This window comes from Manis javanica, chromosome 15 (genome assembly GCF_040802235.1).
Source record: "Manis javanica isolate MJ-LG chromosome 15, MJ_LKY, whole genome shotgun sequence".
Lineage (NCBI taxonomy): Eukaryota > Metazoa > Chordata > Mammalia > Pholidota > Manidae > Manis > Manis javanica.
In genome coordinates this window covers 64,268,942-64,288,914 of record NC_133170.1, presented here as the reverse complement: position 1 = coordinate 64,288,914, position 19,973 = coordinate 64,268,942, and the positions used below count along the sequence as shown (strand labels likewise).

Sequence of the window (19,973 nt, the reverse complement as noted above, 5' to 3'; positions counted from 1 at the left end):
ACTTAAGTATAGATATAGATATTAGATTTGTAAACATTTATATAAATTGTAGATAAAATCTTTAACTATGGATAATTTTAATATAGTTAATAATTTGTTTACATATTTAATTATACACAATATATAGATACAATTTTAAATTATAGGTTATTTTAATTATACATAATAATTTAATAATACAGATGTTTCATTTTACAGATCATTTTAATTTTTATTATTTTATTTTAGAATTTATAAATACATATTTATACATATAAATTTTAAGTGTGGTAAATTATTTTATAAATCATAAATTCATCGAACAAAACAACAGCAGATTCACAGACTCTAAGAAGGGACTAGCAGTTACCAAAGGGAAGGGGTGGGGGAGGCTGGGTGGGGAGGGAGATAGAAGGCTATTAAGGGACATAATTAGCATTCACAGTATAGGTAGGTCATGGGGGAGGCAGTATAGCACAGAGAAGATAAGTAGTGACTCTATAGCATCTTACCAGGCTGATGGACAGTGACTGCAATGGGGTGGGGGGGACTTGATAATACGGGTGAATGTTGAAACTGCTATGTTGCTCATGTGAAACCTTCATAAGATTGTATATCAATGATATGTTAATTTAAAAAAACAAATTCATTAACTATATATATGAATTTAAATAAATATTAAAATAAACAAATAGATATAGTGAACAATGTTAGTTGCACGAATCAATCAGTACAGGGTTATTTCTCTGAGACACTATTCCGTGCTCTGTGCAGCACAACATGTAACATATATATAACCAAATGCATATTATATAATATAAACACATATATACATATATGCATATATATGTGTGTGTATAGAACATATATATAAATTGAACCAAACAGCTTGAAAGAAAGCTTGCATTGAGCATCACCAGAGAGATGGTGATTCTGAAGCACTCACATATTTTGTGGGTGCCCCCTTTCTACAGAGGTCCCCGCCTCCTAAGTGCACAGCAGAGAGCAGGTGCCCTGACCGATCTGGTCAGGATGTGGTGTGCAATGCCCCTGGTCCCGAACTGCCTGCTGGAGCCCCAGGCCTGGGGAGCCCATGGTCAGAGACCTGAGTGTTTGTGCAGGAGGAGGCCGTGCCCGCTCACGACTCCAGGGCTGTTGTGGGAAGTTGGCTGAAACGGCGCTGCTATAGTAGCGGAATACAGACTCACCCAATGAACTCAAGCTGAGAGCGTTCAGACTTGAGGTGTCTGTGCTTTGTGCCAATGACATTTCGGACGCCTAGTGCACCATCGGCCCTCAGGGAACTGTGAGCCTCTCCCACTGCCCTCCAGCTCCAGCCAGCACAAGCAGAAGAGAGATCTTATTTTAAAGACAAGTGGAGTTATCTAGAACCAGAGGGCAAGAACTAGTGTAGAAACATCCAGAATCCGGGGACTGAACGTTTTTATGCTCACCTCCCCCCCAGCCCCCACCATCTATCACTCTATTTCTCTTCTGCCCTTTTCTGTCTGTTTGTTGCATTTTTCTCTCAAAATTCTCAGGGAAAAGTTCTGGTGGCCTGTCTCAGGTCAATTGTTCATTCCAGGACCAGCTGACTGTGGCCAGAGGGAGAGATCTGTATTATTGATAATAATACACCTTATCAATCAGGACTCAGACATTTTACAAATCTGCAAAATCAGATATTCAAAAAGGTTTTTGTGAAATTGCTAAGCAAGTGATTATGGTTTTATCTAATTTTACAATTTCTTAAAATTTCACTGATGCATCAATGGTAGTTTCTCAAGTTCTTTGAACTGGCTTTGTTTTCCCTCTGGTTCCCTCATTAATGTGTTTAATGAAACCTGACATGGTTTCATTTATGGAATTACGTTCTTAACATTTTTTTGAAAATTCTATTTGTGCCATTCCTTGGAAACCTGCAGGTTGGGGGCAGCCAGTATAGGACAACTGAGGAGCGGGGAGCAGTGACTACAAACCCCTGTCTCCATACACATGCACCTGTGTGTATTGGGTTATCGGGAATAAAGGTGGGGGGGAAGCCCCAGCCAAGAGAGGCCAGGTCAGACGGGTGGGTCCTGCTCATCACCTCCCTGGGGGGCCAGTACGGCAGGAACCTGCCTTTTACCCGCCCCATTTTTCTGACTAGAAGTTCAGAAAGATTTTATACCCACAGAACCTAAGAGATGATTTTGAGTCTCCCAAACAAGAACAGTTTGTACTAAACGTGGAAAGTTGTATGTCCCAGCCCGCGGGACGAACGTGGAGTGTGCCGGAGACGCCTGCAGAAATGAGACAAGCAAGGGACACAAAGAATGACCAGCAAGACAGGATGTCTGATCAAGCTGGCACAGTTTATTGTTTACAGGCTCAATTTATACAAGTAGCAAGTAAGGGGTGGGTCAGGAGATAATTAGACCTTAGGTGGCGCTGGCGGGGAGGTGTTTTCACACATCCTCAAGGTCTCCCTATTTTCAGAGTGAGGAGTCTTGGCTCATCTTCAAGGACAAGATATGTTTTTGTGAGCAGATAACTTCCAAGGACTGCACCGGTTGCTCTCAAGCTTGTGCTTCCCCATGCTGCGTTCAGACGTGGGGGAAGGGACATAGCCCCGGCTCCCAACAGTTGTGTGTGGCAGAGGCAAAGTTCTCAAGCCACATACTCCAGTGCCAGCAAGATAGAGTAATATTTTTCTGAAACTGTCCTGGGCTGGGGCCCCCAGGGGCAGACCCTGAGATGGAGATTTTCATGGGTGCAGAGGAAAAGCTGCTCCTGGAGCCGTGGAACTGCCTTGCCATCCCAAGGACGCCTGTGCGTAGGGGCCCTGAAGCTTTAGTGTTTCTGGGCCAGAACGAGGTGCTGGCCGTACTGCCCATGTCAGATGACCCCTGGATCTGGCCCGCACAGGAAGCTCCCCCTCACTCAGGCCATCAGTATACGGTCTGAGAGCTGGAGGGCCAGCCTCTGACTGGAGGAGAGGAGGGGCAGGTGACCACAGCATCTCCTGCAGCCAGTGAAATGCCACAGAGCCTCATTTGCAGGAAAGCAGACCTGTGGCTTCCAGATAAACACCTTACCTCGGCACTTCCTCGGCCTCTTCATGCCTGTCTCCTTACCCGAATGATGTGAGCCATAAACATACTTGTCTCTTAGGGTTACTGTAAGGATCATGTAAGTGGGAAGCACGCAGTCAGGCCTGACATTCACACCATTACTGCTGCACATACCAGGTTCAACCCCCCTCTGTCCGGGAGCCCCCTCCAGCCTCCCCTTTCCCGGGACCCCGCGTTAGCCGTGTTTCTAGCTTCTGTAAGTCGGTGCTTTACATCTGCCCTCCAGCAGGTGCCTGACCTCCTGCCTCCCTTGTTGCCCCCCTCCTTGGAGGGTCCACCCGCAAGGGAGGGCTTTTCACAAACAATCCAGAGCCACATCCCTAACCCCCATCAGACGGTGCTCGCACGTGCAGGACCAGGGTCCCCCATCATAATCCGGGACAACTGGAGATGGCGGCCGCTCCGATCCTGCCTACCCTGACCAGCCCATTCCTGCCTGTGGAAGCCACCGCAAAGGCCCTTGCCCTCACTTAGCCCCCTGGCCCCTGCTTCCTGAGGGGCCCTAGTACTGCCCCATGTGGTCCTTGAGGCACGGCATGCCCCCTCCTCTGAGGACCTGTGAGTAAAAATGTCTTTTAGATAGCAGCTCTCCTGAAATGTTCTATTCAAGCAACACACAGACCATGTCTTCTCTTAAGCCCCAAGGTCACAGGGACCAGAATGGGGCTCTGGGGCCCACCCCCTGCCAAAAGCTCCTCAGGGAGAGTGGCTGCCTGTGCTGCATCCCCAGGTCAGGCCTCTAGTTTCTTCTCCGTGCAGGTGTGGAGGGAAGGCAGGACATTCATGTCCTGCTCTGCCCACACACAGGATGCAGGCTTTGCTTCCAACCCTCTCCCCTCCCCAGGCTGGGCCAGCCTGGTGACTGGACTCTATTTTCTTTCCAATCTGATAATTAAAACACAGACATTATGCCTTAGGCCCTGTGGGACTTTGCTTCTAGTGCACTTCTAGACCTTGTGTTTTGAATATTAAAGCCTTTCTCTCTCAAAAACCCCTGCTTTGCAATTCAAAAGCTTGGTTTTCAAAACTGTTGTTTTCGGTCTCATGAAATTCAAAAGCCTCCTCAGAAACTCAAAGCCAAAGATTTGACTGTCTCTCATCTGAATTTGGTCCTGGCAATGCCCACCACCACCCACAAATGCAATAAGTTCAGAATGGCCTAATTTTCATAAAGAATTACATGTGTGTGTATCTGTGTGTGCACATGCAAAGAAATATCGGTAATATGTCGGTATATTATTCTGCAACCAAAAATTAGAAAAGAATTCACATAAAGGCAATATCATAGCTTATGAAGTTAAACAAAGAACAGTTGTTTCCAGGCTACTAAAAAACATTCCAGAACAAGAAAGTCTCATTAGGCAGAAAGACAGACATGAGAGGGTAGACAGAGAATAAAGCCAGTAAAGCCCATTAAAAGGGACTCAAGAGTTAACCAGATAAAACCAGAGAAGAAAGGACTCACAGAGTTAGTTAGTTAATTAGTTAAAGTTTCAAAGGCCAGGAGTGACTTGGAATGTCCGGCCCAGGATGAAAAACAATTCCCCAGGGACTCCTCTGCCTCAGGTAGGGCAGGGGAATGGGACAAAGCTCATGCCATTGTGAAATCTACTTAGCCTGCGAAAAAGGCCCAGCTTACTCTTTAACTTAATCTACATGCTAGTCTTCTTTTTCTTCTAGCCCCTTAAGTACCGTTATAACCAGGACAGGACATAGACCTCTGAAGTGTAAATAAACCTATGTGGACAAAGAATGCCAAGATCCAGACCAACAGTCACCTAATAACCCTATTCTTAAGACAAAACTTCAAGGGACTTACGAAACACTTGTATATATCATGCCTTACGCTGACACTTACCCAAAAGGCCCTATGAAACCCCAAACCCTAAATCCTTAAGCGCACCTCATCTCTGAGGCTGCCCACACTCCCCTTTCTTCGAGTGCATCACTCTGTCTGTTGTATTCCAGATAAAAGTACGGAGGGACTGCTGGGAGCTCTGATTCGGGCTTGCAAGTTCCTGTCGCCTGGGTGACCCGGACAGGACTGCAGCTGTACAATCATGCTCTTTAGTAGCGTGCCCGAAAATCTCCTTTCTTTGCCTTTGGGAAGTTCCCAGAACATAATCTCACTCTATCCGGTGCTCTGCAGCTCCAAGTCCTGGGGTGGTAGGGACTGGGTTCCCACACCCTGCAGATTCAAGCAGACACTGGACACCAGGTGACCCTGGCTTTAGGAGATAGCAAGGGGTTTGCCCAACGCTGAGCAGGAGTTCAATGAGCTTCCCTTTCCTGCCTCCGTCTACCTCCCTTAGAGTATGTTCAAATAAAACTTTCAATCTGCTTTGCTTCTGTGTCTCTGCCTTTCAATTCCTTGTTGTGGTGGGGCAAGAACCAAGGAGAACAAACTCAACCCCTGACAGTCTTGTATCCAGTGGTCAAAATTCCAACTCTGTACTACTTATCAACAAATAACAATTCTTATAACTATGTAACTCATTCAGAAGAGATGTGCCAATGTCAAAACCTTTTTCCTCCACACTTGTAAGTTCAGTGCATGGGGGCCTGCAAATCAAACTGACAAAAGACAGATGAGTAGGAGGAAAAAGCTCATTTCATATACAGAGAATGAAGCAAACAAAATCCCAAAGTGCTGGTCAGACCTGGAGACTTATCTACCATTTTAACAGAGAAATATGTGTGTGGAGAAGAAACAAGACAAAGGAAAAGTGTTTTGAGCTTCTAGGGGCAGTCAGCTGTGGGAAGGTAAATATACAGGGGAACTAATAGAAGATGATGATGGTTTAGTGAAGCTCGTTTGTGCAGGCTCACCTTGGTGCTGACTGTCTTTGTCACGGCCATACAATTCCCCTGGGAGAGGGGATTTATGGCAGACCTCATTTTTGAAAGTGTCTGCTCCTAGATACTGGAGAAGTCAGAAAAGAAGGCTTCTTTCTGAGTCTGTTGATTCTCAATGGCCTTCGGCTAAAAATAATCCGCATGACAAAGGGACATATTTTGAGGTAGCATATTCTGATCCCTCTCAGCAGCCCTTGACCTGGGTTGAATGCTTGTGTAACCCACGTGCAAAGGAAATTCCTCAGCCTATAGATGATGACTAACAGATTGGTGTATGGAAACAATACACATGCAGTGTTATAGTGACACAGACAGAGATGCACAGGGACTGAGGGCTGAGATATTGCAGAGAAGGCCCTGGCAAATAGGAAGCGAATCCTGATGCAGGTAAGGAAGAGTTTAGGGGAAAGGATTCTTGCAGCAGGGGGACACTCACCATGGGGTCTGCAGGCATCTCACAGGTTTAGGCTCAGTGGGTTTTTTTTTGCAGGGAGGAATAAACAAGGCTAGAGGGAGATGTGGGGAAGGGACGGCTCAGATGCAGGTGGGGGAACCTTTGCCTGGGGGGCAGTCTGTTTGAGGGGTGCGCTGCCATGGACAAGGGTACAGAGGAGCAGAACAAAGCTTAGTTAACAAGCATTTTGTTTTGTTATGTTGATCAGTGGGGAAAAGCACGTCAGCAAGTTGCTGATAAGAGGACTGGGGATTCTGAGGGTCTCCCTCCATGTGGTCCTGGCAGAGGTACATGGTGGGCACCTGTGAGGTATCTGACTCATGCAAGGAGGAGAGATCCACTGAGCAAGCCATTTTCCACAACAGGCAAGCGGGGGATTTGTTAACTAGTGCCACTGTCCAGGAATTCAGGGCTGGGACAGAGCTGACATTTGTCAGTGCTGAGCACTATGCCTGACACACATGGTATTCAATTAATGTTTGCTATTACTGACGGGCTTGGAGTAATGACACCATCTACGTCATAAACACAGCTGCCTTTCCAATCACCTCATGTAATATAGTTGCTTACTTGCCCACCGAGCCTCTACATGCATTTAGACACCAGGAGAGACAGCACAGAAAAGTATGGGGAGGGAAGCCTTATTAGCAAATGGAAATGTAGCAAATCTTTAGACTTTGCAAGCGGTTTTTCCAAGTATTTCTCAAATGGAGGAATTTGTACCAAATGCCAAATCATAAAGCTAATCTCACAGTGTTGCCTAGCTCCTTGCTCTCCAGTTCCTTGCAAACGTCTGGCTATTAACCTTTCTGATTTGTGGAAATACTAAGCATATTTTTATACTAGATGCTATAGAAGAAAATCCATTGTTAATGACGCATGACTCTTCTAATAGTTGAGACTTCCCAAAGTATGCAGGGATTTCAGTGGCCTCTATGAGAAAAGCATACCTATGTTAAAAAAATTTCTTTTCCCCTAAGGAGAAAAATGCTTTTGTAATTTAGCAAAACTGTGTAAGTTTTGGGAAAGTCTCTTCTCTCAGCCTGGATTTTATGGACTATTTGAGTCTGAAAGATGAAGCAGATTGTAAAACAATCTCTTTAAAATAGATTGTGGCCACAGATAAAGGTAAAGTCATTCTTTCTAAGTGACCACCTAGCCACCTTTTTTAATATTCATTTTTACCAGATGTTCCTTGAGAGTCTATGATTCCCTTAGAAATGAGGTGGAGCACCTTGGCTGTAGTTTTCATTCTGAGAAATGTGGGCACTGAATTGCCCCATAGACTGTTCTCACTGACCTTGACCCTAACTGCTCTGTTTGGGTGGACTCGGCTCTCTCTTCGGATGCTGGCAGCAGGCATCCACTAGTGTTCATGCACAGTGAAGCCCTCTAGAAAGAGCTCCAGGGAGGAGAGGGCTTTGTGGGGGTCGCTGCTCCATCTTTACCCCAAGAACACTGCCTGGCTCCACTATGCCAGGAAATGTTTGCCGAATGCATGGATGAATGGTTATGTAGAGAGGATATAAAGCCGAGTGAAATAACCCCCACTGGAAGCAGAGACTGCTTCCCCACTTCCTGCTTGGGATCCAACTGTCTATTATCCAAAATTGGAACCATTGGGTAACTAGACATGCAGAGGCTGACTTTCTCTAATTGAGCTTAGTGGTTCCAAAACTTGCCCACACATGGGACTTAATGCACAGACCCACATAAGAAATCAAACCCTACGTGGGTGGGTAATTTTGACCCTGCAAGACTTCTGTTTTGAATGCTCTTTTTAGAAACACTATGCAAGAAGGAACTTCATTACATCTGGTCTTTAATGTAAATTCTTGCTTTGTTTTTGTCAAACTCTGACTCATGGATCCCTTCAGAAAAGACTTCTATTACACAACTCTTTCCAACGTGAGTAAGTATGTGCTGACTCATCCAGCAGGGCAATCAGGAGAACATTCAGAATGACCGAAATTATATACATCGTCAATCTGTTTAATGCTATTGTGTTTCACCAAACACAAAGGAACAGTTTAGGAGATTCAGAGGAAAACCCATGTACTTACTCTTTGAGTAAGTAGCTGAGGAGCTGCAGGTTTGAGGTACTAATCGATATGCTGCGGTGGTTGAGAGCTTGTATACAAATGAGATATTGGGGAGAAAAGGTGAGCTGTGCTGGAATGGCCTTAAAAGGTAAATTAAAACCTTGTGGAAAACATGATTCTTGGCATTAAAAAGTATTCAGTGATTAGCAAAAGGTAGGACGCCTGTGACCACTGCAGAATCTACAACCAGGTTATCTGACGGCTACTGCAGCTGAAAGCTGCCTCCTACTGTGCATTCAGCAATTCGTTTTTGATAACAGACCCCTGATTTTTAAGTGGGCACAGGGCTGCTCCCAGTAAAGCCTGCATTCCTAAACTTCCCTTGCAATGGGGTGTGGCCATGGCATGGAACTGGAACTGGGTGTCGTCCTAAAGACAAGAGATAGATATGTCTTTGTTCCCACCTTCTGTCCTCCTGCAGCCTGGAATTCAGGCATGATAGTGGAGCTTGGGCAGCTACTTAACATCATGAGGTTGAGATGGCCAGGTACTGAGGATGAAGGAACAATAGGATGCGGGATCTAAGTCCCTGACCCTGGTAAACACAATGTGTGTTCTGTTAATTCTTTTACTTGAAGAAAAGAAAAAAAATGCATTTCCCTCCTGCTTACGCCACTGTGATTTGGGATTTCCAGTCCGCCGTAACCAAATGCAATTGCAAGGGATGGCCTCTGACTCTCCATCCCAGGGCAAAGTTGGTCCCTCTTCCTGAGCCCTTTGAACCACAGGTGGATGAGACTCATGGCATGAAACCAGGTAACTAAGGGGAAAAGAGAAACACTGAGGGCAAAGCAGGACAGACACTGGGAAAGGAAGTGAGATATCAAAGGAAGGAGACCCCACTGGGGAATGTGGGTGACAAACTGGTGGATTATTTTATTTGCTGTTCATGTGTCTGTAGGAAGCTCAGCCCTGCACTTAGCATGCAGTTCTGCCTGTGTAAATAAATTATGTTCAACATAAGGTGGATGTTGGCGATTTTCTTAATTCTGAATTCGTTTTTCAATATAAAGTCACAGTCCAACCTTTTCTTAGATGGTCTTTGTTTTCTGTGGATTCCGGTCCCTACAAGTAGATTATTAGTCAGGAGATATCCCTGCAGTCTGTACGTTGGATCTCTGGAAGCTTCAGCCTGGGCTGTCTCCCTGCCGAGACTCCCAGGTAGCTGTGGCCAGGAATGCAGCTGGGGCATCTGGATTTTTTAAAGCCAAGGCTGGGAACCACTGGTGTGGTAAGTGCCTCTCCTGGTAAGGGTTGGCTTGGCACAGGGAAGTCTTCAGCCCATGACAGCCCCTGCCTCTTCACGAGGACACGGAGTCAGAAAGGGGAATGAGGGGGTGGCAAGCGGAGATGCAAGGAGAAAGGAAGGAGGGAGGGAGAGAGGAGGAAGGAGGTGTGTCACTGGAGAAATGCTGGGAAGAGCTGGCTCCCCAAGTATCAGGTGGAGCAAAGATGAGTTATAGAAACGACGAGTTCAATATCAAGCACCTGGAAGGACAAATGTTGTGCTACTTTGCAAAAGAGCGTCACCAAGGCCAACACAGAAGTGCCATGAACACTTGAAGCTAAAACACCTCCTCAGGGTTCAAACATCCTCAAAATCCCATCCTTAACCAGCCCAGCGAGGGCCACTGTCGACATTGAGATCCAGAGCAGTGCATCCAGGTATGCGGGTCCCTGAGGTGCCTGGCTGACTGCGCGTTCCCACTGCCGGTGTGAGGAGGGGGCTGCTCTTGTAAACCTGGAGTTAGGTGACACACCTTCCAGATCAGAGGGCCCCATCCTGGTCAGCTGGACCCTGGGAGCATGCAGTCGGGTGAAGAGCAGTACCCAGGAGAGGCTGCAGCTCTGGCTGGCACACTGGCGCCAACCCTGGTGTGACCAGGGTCCCTTTGCTACCCACGCTGTGCTATGTTTAGTGCAGTTTCCCTCCATGTTTGCAGGTGACAGCATCTCCATTCAATCTGGAGATTTACTCTTTGAGTCCTTCCCACCTGTGCACCAGCACATTGAAAACTATACACAAAATGTTTAAATATAAAGTTGACCGAGGATGAAACCAAAACCGTTCAGGAAGCTTATAGAAAAGCTTATGCACTTACAGCTCTACTTTGGTGTTAAAGTGGCGACTGCATTTTAAACCCGTATTAATTCAGGCCCGTTGCCAGCACCTCCTCTTATTTTGCAGGGGAGGGCGGGCGGGGCAGGGTCTGTTCCAGGTGGGGCACCATGTGCAGTGTAACAGACAGGCTGCTTTTGCACAGCTGAGGGCAACATGCTTTATTTGTTTAGCCATGCCCTCCCCCTTCCTGCCTCAGGCAAGTGTGGGTATGCATATAAAGCCAAATTCATGGTGTGGATTGGAGCATCCACAGACATCCCACAGGAGCAGAGTCCAGCTTCCAGACAACCAGCATCTTGCAAGCCGCAGCAGCAGGAGGGCGGCACAAGGTGACGTGGGGTCTTTCCTGACAGTGGCGTTGCCAATTCCAGATTCAGCCACAGCTCTGCTTCCCGGGCATGGGCTCTCTCTCCTTCCCCTTTCTTGCTGCTCCCAGACAATGGATTCTTGACCCTAGTGCCTCTCGGACCCTCAAAAAGGTGGGGAGCCGTTAGCGGAACCACAACTCCAAGCAGGGAGGGGTGTCTGCAGTTCCCATTAACCACCTTTCTGCAGGTGACTCTGCTCTGAGGTGGGGGCAGCAGAATGCAGTGAGTGGCAAGTAACATGACATGGAATCTCACATCATCTCCAGGCTACCAGTTTATTTGAGGCTTAATTTTTAGAAAAAGGATGTAGGCTTGGCCATCTAAAAAAAAAACATGATGTTTGGAAAGCAAACAGTGCCGATGTCCTGGAATGTGAGGCAGGGTGAGGTCGGGCCTCCCAGAGCCTGTGGGATCTAAACACACTCTGACAGCACATCCCGCGAGGGCTCTGTGTCCCCTTCCTCCTCCAAGCCTGTGCTCCTGCCTTCACACAATGCAGTGGGATGCCCACTGCCATTTTCTGTCACGGGCAGCCACTGCAGTGCAGTGATAATACAAGGATCCAGCAGAGGCTGATACTGCCCCACAGGAAAAGGGCACCAGCTTCTGGGCGAGGCGCTGCTGCGGCCGGGCCCACGGGGATGGCTGCACTGGGCTGAACTCACTGTGTGGGGGACGTCACCAACCCCAGGGGAGTCCTGCAGTGAGCTGGACACTGTTGACCTTCTGGACACTAACCCCTGGATCCTCGATCCTGGGAGGGAACAGGCCTACCTGACCCCCAGGACCCAGCTCATCTCAGGTTCACTTGAGTACTTTCCCCTTGTATAACCCAGTTTTCAACTCAAACTGACAGAGGTGGGCGGAGCCTGCAGGGCTGACTGCTGGCTTTTCTCGAGAGCACCCGCTATCCTGCCATCACATAAACGGGGGGGTAAGACAGGCCGCATGGGAACTCATTCATAGTGCTGGCTCTGTGTTTAGGGCCTCGGCTGTCCACGAATCTGCCAGGGCCCAGTTTGGCTGTTAGAGCTTTTGTTCCATGTGAAAAGTGCTGCCAGGGCTCCTCAGCCTACATGTTTGATTTTTGTTGCTGCTTTTTGAACAATGATGGGTTATTGGACATTAGAACATGGGTGGTGGTTTACCAATGAGCCCCTGCTGTCCACAGGAAGTCCTAAGACAGCAAATCCATTCTCTCCCGAATCCCCTTAAAACCGGTTACCCTGCCCCCAGCCAGTTAGCCAGTGAGTTTCTGCTGCAGGACTATTTGGAAACAGGTCCAGGATGGCATCTGAAGCGCAGGGAGCTTCTGGATGAGGTCCCGCCTCAGAAACCAGCTTGATTAGTACTGGTCTGGCCCCACTGGCTACAGCCCCATCCCTGGATGTTCACCTGGCAGCACATGTGAGCAGCTGGCATGCGCCCTCAGTCCCGAATGCTTCCCTCGAGCCTCCTGATGAGGTTTCGGTAGGTGTCTCTTTCCACCTGCCACGAATGAGACATTCTCACATACTCCCTGCCGTTGGCCACGATCTCTTTTTCTAATGCAGGATCACTAATGAGTCTCTTTGCCAGCTGAACAAACTCCTGCAAAGAGGGAGGAGAAAGAGGTGATTGGTGAGGGGTCCCTGCAAACGTATGTGGAGCCTGCTTCTGTATGGCTCCTGGCCTCTTTTCTGTTCACCTCCTTTCTCAGGAGAAAACGGTCTTTAAGAGGGCTGGGAGTTAATGCAAACACTGGGATTGAGTAGGAAATAACACACACACACACACACACACACACACACCACATGCTGGGATGAACATCATGGACAAAGACTGGGTGTCATTTCCGCTTCCCTCACCTTTCATCCTCCAATCACCAAGTCTTGCCATTTCTTGTCTTAAGAGTGACTCTTGTATTTCACAAGTTCTTCCCTTGTTTATGAGTGTCAGAGGAACTCAGGCCTACTCCAGACTCTGAGGTCCTGTACACTGTACAACGCTCTCCTGCCCCGCCGGCTTGACACCGTGCTTGCTCTTTCATCTTCGAATTGTGGGTATCATCTGGTGTTGGGGAAAGGGCCAGCTTCAGGGTCAGATTTGGGTTCACCTCCTTCTCCAAGACATAACTTAGCTGTGTGGCTTTGGGAAAGCTAGTTAACCTTTCTGAACCCCACATTTATCGACTCAGGGTCAGCAGGCACTTGACTGGTGGGCCCGGCCCTGCCCCTGACCTTGTGGATGATGGCAGAGGAGGGGATTTCATTGTCCTCAAGCTGAGTTTCTAGCCTTTTCTCCTGCTGCTTAGCTTCCCTCTGGAGCTCTGCTGTGCTCATCACTAATTCATGCTCACAGACTCGGGTACAGGAATGGAGTGGTCCTGCTGACCAGTTTTTAATATCAAAGACCTTTGTAATTGGAATTCATTAGCATTATTTTGATCATTAAAAAGTATTCAGAGCAAGGAGAGAACATGCATTATTTATTATGCTTGCACATAAGTCAAGAGCAGGGTTCATGAGCCAGTAGGCCTGCGCTTAAATTCACACCTTACCCTTCCTGTGCATGATGGGGGGAGCACTTCTTTATCTCCTGGTGCCTCAGTTTCCTCATCTTTAAATTAGAGACAAGAACAGTACATGTTCCATAGAGTGTGTAGAGGATTAAATGAGTTAATACAAAGAGCCCAGGGCAGACCTGGCACAGGCATAGCTATCATTCCCATCAAAGGATCCCCAAAACTCCATAAATTCCAGCAAGAGGACAATGCCTGGGATCAACACACATGCTTGGTTGCTTAACAGCAACATCCACATATTCTCAAAATTACTGTTAATTAAACGTTGAACACTTTTTACAGCTAGCAATATAAATAGTGATATTTATGATAGAGTAGAATTCTATTTTTATGTATTATGTACACATTTTATAGTGAATTGGTGTTCTTTTTGTAATAAAAATATAACATATTTACTTCCATCTCATGGTGGAACAACATTCTTATTAAAATTATTTGAGGGGCTTATAGCTATGGTATATTATTTTATGGCACTGGTCATATCTTTGATTTACCTGATGCAGGGACTTCGGCTGAAACTCAATTCCCTGCCTATCGTTTCTATGGGGAGTTTGACCATTTTACAGCAAAATCTAGAATGATGGAGTTTCTAAGCACAGGATGTGATAAAATGCACCTTTTTCTCTCTACACAGAGGCCCAGCAAAAACCACAGGCCTAAGGAAAGCAGGAGAGATTTGGGTGAGGGGTGAAGCACCTTGGCCATTGCTGTAAGAAATCCCTGGGTCTGTGGCTCGAGGAAAACAGAAGGGAAGGCATCACCTCCTGGCTGGGAAAAGGAGGGAAGGATGACTAAATACAAACTTCAAAACAAAGAAACATTTAAAATAAGACAAAAGGCATCAGGAAAGAATGTATAATCTCCCTGTTGAATCATAAATTACACGCTGTGGCTTTGAGACGATTTCCTTCAGGGCTAACCCAGCTGCCTGGCCACTGAGCACGCTAAGCACACACATGTGGCTGTGAGAGTGCCGGCTGGTGCAGACTCTGCTGTTGGCATCTGGGAGAGCCTGGGTGATAAAGGCGGCATTTTTACAGAATGAGAATTCAAACCCGTGTTAGGATCTCTGCAAAACGGTGTCATCTTAAAGCCATAGGGCAGAGCAAGCCCTCAACACGAAGCAAATGCCTGGTGCCGGAACACGGGACCTGGCCAGCTTCACCTGGGATGGCTCCAAAAGTGATGGTGTCACGTTCCGACGACTTTCGGAGTGATGCATACTCCTTCTTCTGAAAGAAGCTGGAGTCAGTCGCACCAAAACTCTGAATTTCAGGCTTAGTATGTTAAATCAACCCCAAAGCTGCTTCTCCAGATGCTTAAAATACAACCATGTCTTGATGACAGATGTCGACTGACATATGTGGGGTCGTTCAAGTCTTTGGTTTTTCTCTGGCTTTCCCGCCTGGAACCCTGGAGTTAATTAAGGCTCAGACTGTGGCTCTGGTTCCCAAACTTTGCCGGAAGATTCTGATTGGGTAGGCTAGGGGTGGGAGTCCAGGAATGGTGTCTTAGGACATCTGGGCCACTATACCAAAATACCGCAGATGGGGGTCTTACAGACAACAGACATTGGTTTGTCACAGCTCAGGACTGCAAGACCAAGATTCAGGCTCCAGCACCCCTTTTACCATTCATGGGGGCTCCACCTTATGGCCTAAGCTCCTCCCAAAGGCCCCACCTCCTAACACCAGCACCCTGGGCATTGCTTCAACATACAGATTTCGTGAGGCACAGACATCCAGTCCACAGCAATTGTGTTTTCTAGCAGTCACCCCAGGGGGCTCCACAGAGCCATACTTTGAAAACCATGGGTCTAAGATGGCCCGCTGTGCCTGCCTTATTTTTCAAAAGTTATTTGACTGTAAAATAGATTCATTGTATTGACAGCTGCAGGTTGTGAGCAATGCACTTCAAGATCTAACAGGTAGGAAAGTGACACAGATGCATCTGTCTGACTTTTCTTATACACAGCACCATTTGGTGGTCATGCTTTAAGCTCTACCCAAATGCCACCACTAACAACTCTCCATGTCACCATGGCCACACAGTCACCCAACTGTCTGCAGGCATCAGCTGTTTCTTCAATGACTTCTGCCATTGGGTAAGGTTGGGACCACTCATAAGAACATGTAAGTATTCCCTGAATTATTCAACATAAGCCTTATTTTTTGAATCATAGCAGCAATAGCCCATTTTTGGAAGGGCTGCTGGTTCGTGTGACAACATCATGGTTAAAAGAGGGGCTTGCTTTAAAATAAATATAAAAGGCAGTGGCTGGAATCTTGTGCAGATGGATCGAGCAGATGAAACCAGCCTGGTAGGTTTAGAAACCGCTTCTCAGTGGCCCAGTGCCGTCTACACCAACAGCGGCAGCCAGAATCCAGCTGGAATTTAATACAGGCAACAGCCAACATTTACCGAGTGTTTGCAACCAGGTAACAGATCATGTTTCAGAATCTAGGATTTGGGGAATTTCATAACGTGGCTTCTGCACTCTTATTAACATATGCTCTCCAGTGGGTGTGAGCCACAACCTGTGGACAACACACCAGAAATTCCAAATCAGGACGTATGAGTACTCATACTGAGTAGCACAAAGCCACAGATCTCATCAGTTCAGATATGAGTTTGCTGCCAAGTGAGTTTGGGCACCAAACTCACCAAAAATAGATTGTTTTTCAAGTGCTCTCTGGATTTGGGAAAGTCAGAAAAGGGGCTCAAACTCTGTGCTATTATTGTGACTCCTTTCACAGAAAGAACGGGAGCACAGAGGGGCCCAGAAACCTGCCTGGAGTCACACATTTCACAGTATGAGGCCGAACGGGAATTAAACTCAGACCGTCCAGCCTTGGAGCTGATTCCTTCTCCTCCAGGCTTGACTGCTTCACAGGTGGGTGGAGCAAAACCTGCCCAGCCGCCGCACAGACCGGTGGCATTTGGGAACTCGGGTGGGGCTGAAAGCAAAGACGGAGGATAGTTTCTGTGTCCGGTTTCTCCTGCTGCCCAGACTTGTCTGAGAGTGCCATTTCAAATACACAAGCCAGCAGACAGCTGCCAGGCTCCTCCAGCGAGCTTTGCAGGCAGCGAGGATGTCAGGGAGGAAAGATAAGAGTGAGAGAAAGCCCTGGGAGAGGGGGTGGCCTAGGAGCAGCTTCTGTGAGTGCATGAGCTTCTGTTGTGGGAAGTCAGAGGAAAGGGGCGAAGTCCTTCAGAAGCATGGGAGGGAATCTGCAGCCCAGAGGTTGTGGTCATGCTCCTGGGAGCCAAGGTGAACACGAAGCCGGCTGGCAGAGTCTCACCCACGGAAAGCAGAGCCTGCATGGAGGGCCGGGATCAGGGCACAGTCAGGCCACAGCCTGGGCGAGGCCCCGCCGGCCCTTGCACAGCCTCCTCTTTGGAGGCCAGATACAGCTGCCATGGCCCACAGTCCCACGAACGGAGCCACACACCACCTCCGCACGTGTGCATGACCCAGGGCCCCGGTGGGTGGCCGCCGGCCTTGTCTGCGCAAATGTCCACATGTCCGCCCAACCTGTGGTGGACAGAACTCTGATTCCCTCAAACATGAGCCATCAGCTATGCCTTCAGGTCACATTGACTCAAGGTCATGCATTTCACGAGCAGTAAGCTCCGGCGATGGCAGGAATGAACATGCGCTTTTAGAGGTAAATGAGTTGGCCACCGAGCGCATGGAGCTGTTTTCCCTCCTCCGACCCTAGTTCTGTTCTGCCGAGTACCTTCTTTCTCCAGGGTGTAAATGCCCCAGGGAGACAAGTTTCAAGGTCTATACATCTGTAAGAACAGGAACGGGATGGGTGTGAAGAAAAAAGGGGAATAAAGCAGTTAGGGTATACCTGGTTGGCCTGCTGGGTCGCTCCATACTAAACTAAAATGGCAAAAATGCTCTAGGTTTCGCTTTAACCCTCTGGTGTACCCATCTCTCCCAGTGGTTACTGAGCACCCACTTAGTGCCAGGGTCCTGAAGGATGAGCGTGACCCCACCCTAGGGAAGCATGCGGCCTGGTGGTAGAGGCAGCTGACAGGTGAAGGCAGTGCTTGGAGACCTAGAACCATGGTACAGGCTGCTCGAAGGACACCCAGGCTGGGGACAGGGGGGACTTGAGCCAGCTGCATGGACACCATGCCTCCTCCCAGGGCACCATCTAGAGTCTGCAGCCCCAGAATCCTGCACAGGTCACTTGCTCCAATTCTACACGTGCTCACAAGTCTTCTCTCTACTCTGAGTTTCAGGATAAATTTAAACACATGTACAGAACTGGTTTTGGAGCAATATGAGAATGGGGTTGGGACTGGATTTGCTGTCCTAACACCTAGCAAAGAGGTCCCTGGCTGCTACAGGTGCCCAGGAAGAGGGACATGCTTATGGAGTGATGGGTGAGGAATCAGCCAGTGAGGGATGGAGGGTCTTTTCTTTGTGGTTATGCTGGCTCATGGCTGGCTGCTCTCCTAATCTCAAGTTCACAACTGGAAGAGACCTCTGCCCTCTCATCCTAAAAGAATTCCAGACTTTGCCTGCTGGCCCGGTACAGGAAAGGGAGACTGAGGCAATCTGGAAGGTGCAGTCTTGCTGGCCTGGCCTTTCCTGAGTAATGAGCCCCACCTTGTGGCTCCATCCTTGTCCTTGTCACCTCTCCAGGCTGGGTCTCTGCAGCACCACTCAGTGCCCCGGGCCACCCCAGGCTTCCCTCTGTGCCCCCTGCCATCAGGGGGCACTCTAACCCAAGGGGTGGGGCCGCAGGTGGGAAAAGCAAAGCAGGACCGGCCTTAAAAAGGGGGCCTGTTCTCCCCAAGAATGATAAAATCCTTTTAGACGATTGTCACATGAAAGAGCACCCCTCCCCTCAAAACAAGAGAGGAGGGAAAGACAGACAGAGACAGAGGGAGACACAGCCACAGAGGAGGGATAGGCAGCATGAGGAATTGTTTGCAGGGTCCTTAAAGGTGGCTGAGCTGAGTTCAAGTCCCAGCCTGGCCACCTGCACTGCACCGACCCGAGGCAAAGCCTTCCCTCCCTGGGTCCTCACGGTGACTCCTTCCTGTGGCTCTGGTGAGGACAAGGTCAGGTAAGTGGATGAGGCACCCACCACAGTGCCTGGCACACAGACATAGGCTGGGACCCCACTTCCGGGTTGTCCTTAAAGCTCCGACCGCTTGCTTCCTTTCCTGAGGCCTGTGCGGCCTGGCCCGGGGGCTGCCCACTACCCACGACCTCAGAGCTCTGGAAGTGCAGCCAGTGCTCCTAAAGAACTGCATTTCTCATTTTTAATTTTGATTGATTTGATTTTATACTTAAAGATCAGTGCTCAAGTACTGAAAAACGTTTAAGTATGTTTGAAACAACATGGATATGTGACTCTACTTTTTCAAGTGTAGATTTTATGGAGTCAAAATGCAAATCAAGTATTTCTACACACACGTATCCTCCAAATTAAAATCCCCTATAAAATACATACAGGGTTTCAGACGGTATGAAAAAAAGAATGTAAATGCTGCATTAATAATTTTGTTTGGACAGACTGAGTTCAACAAGATATACTATTGAAATTAATTTCATTTACTTTCTTTTATTTTTTCTTAATGTGGCCATTGGAAAAGTGTAACTTAGGTACGTGGCTGGGTTCACACATGGTCCCCAGTGCACACCGGCTGTGTGTCAGATCACAAGCGATTCTTACCTACATTACTTGGGATGGGTTTCCTGCTGTTGAGTGTAATTATCTGTAACACCCCCTTTCTCTCTCAAAAGTACCCTGGTTTTTCCCAATAAACCAGGTGGTTGTCCTATTTACAAAACCAGGTAAGTGTGGGGTTGACTTTGCATGCAGTGCACACATTGCTGGTCCAGTGTTTCCCTTGGGCTTCTGGAAATCCAACCAACACTAAAATCCCTGCTTCTGTGCATTTAGAGGCATGGGCTGGGGAGCAGCCAACAACCCAGTGCTCAGCAGGAGAAGCACTAAGACTGACTCTGTGTATGCACAGCTTTCATCTGACAAAGGGTGAGACTCTGCCTCACATGCTTTCTCTTTATTTCCCAAAGATGGACATCATGAGCTCCACCTTCAGATAAAGGAGCTAGCACAGAAATAAGAAATGTGTCCAGGATTACTCAGATTCATTCAAATGGAGTACTTGCATCTAAGCATAGCTCTGCCTGAACAAAAGTTTGGAGGCGGATATTTCCCCAACATTTTTGTAAACATTTTACTGTTGACGGACTATCAAGGTCATTATTGTTTAAAGAAAAAGAAACGATCTTTAATGAAAGTGTGAATCCACATAGAACACTGAGAACACTGCCTGGAAGAGATTATGCACCCAATAAATGTTAGCTGCCATCATAACCACCATCACCATCATCGCCATTACCTCATCATCACCATTACCATCAT

The 19,973-nt window shown here is 47.7% G+C and overlaps 1 protein-coding gene across 7 annotated transcripts in view; it reads right to left on the bottom strand.

Moving 5' to 3' along the window:
* Positions 1 to 209: 209 nt before the first annotated feature.
* The window catches only part of GLT1D1 (glycosyltransferase 1 domain containing 1), a 98,192-nt gene continuing 78,428 nt past the window's right edge, over positions 210 to 19,973 (bottom strand). For 5 of the 7 annotated variants that reach the window (XM_073222738.1, XM_073222740.1, XM_073222739.1 and 2 more), the window contains one exon: positions 11,256 to 12,584. In XM_073222738.1, coding sequence (XP_073078839.1) covers positions 12,423 to 12,584 — 162 coding nt within the window. In that variant the 3' untranslated portion in view covers positions 11,256 to 12,422. Of the gene's footprint in view, positions 3,138 to 11,255; positions 12,585 to 19,973 lie in introns of those variants that run through there. The other 2 variants (XM_073222737.1, XM_073222736.1) reach the window with 2 other exon arrangements.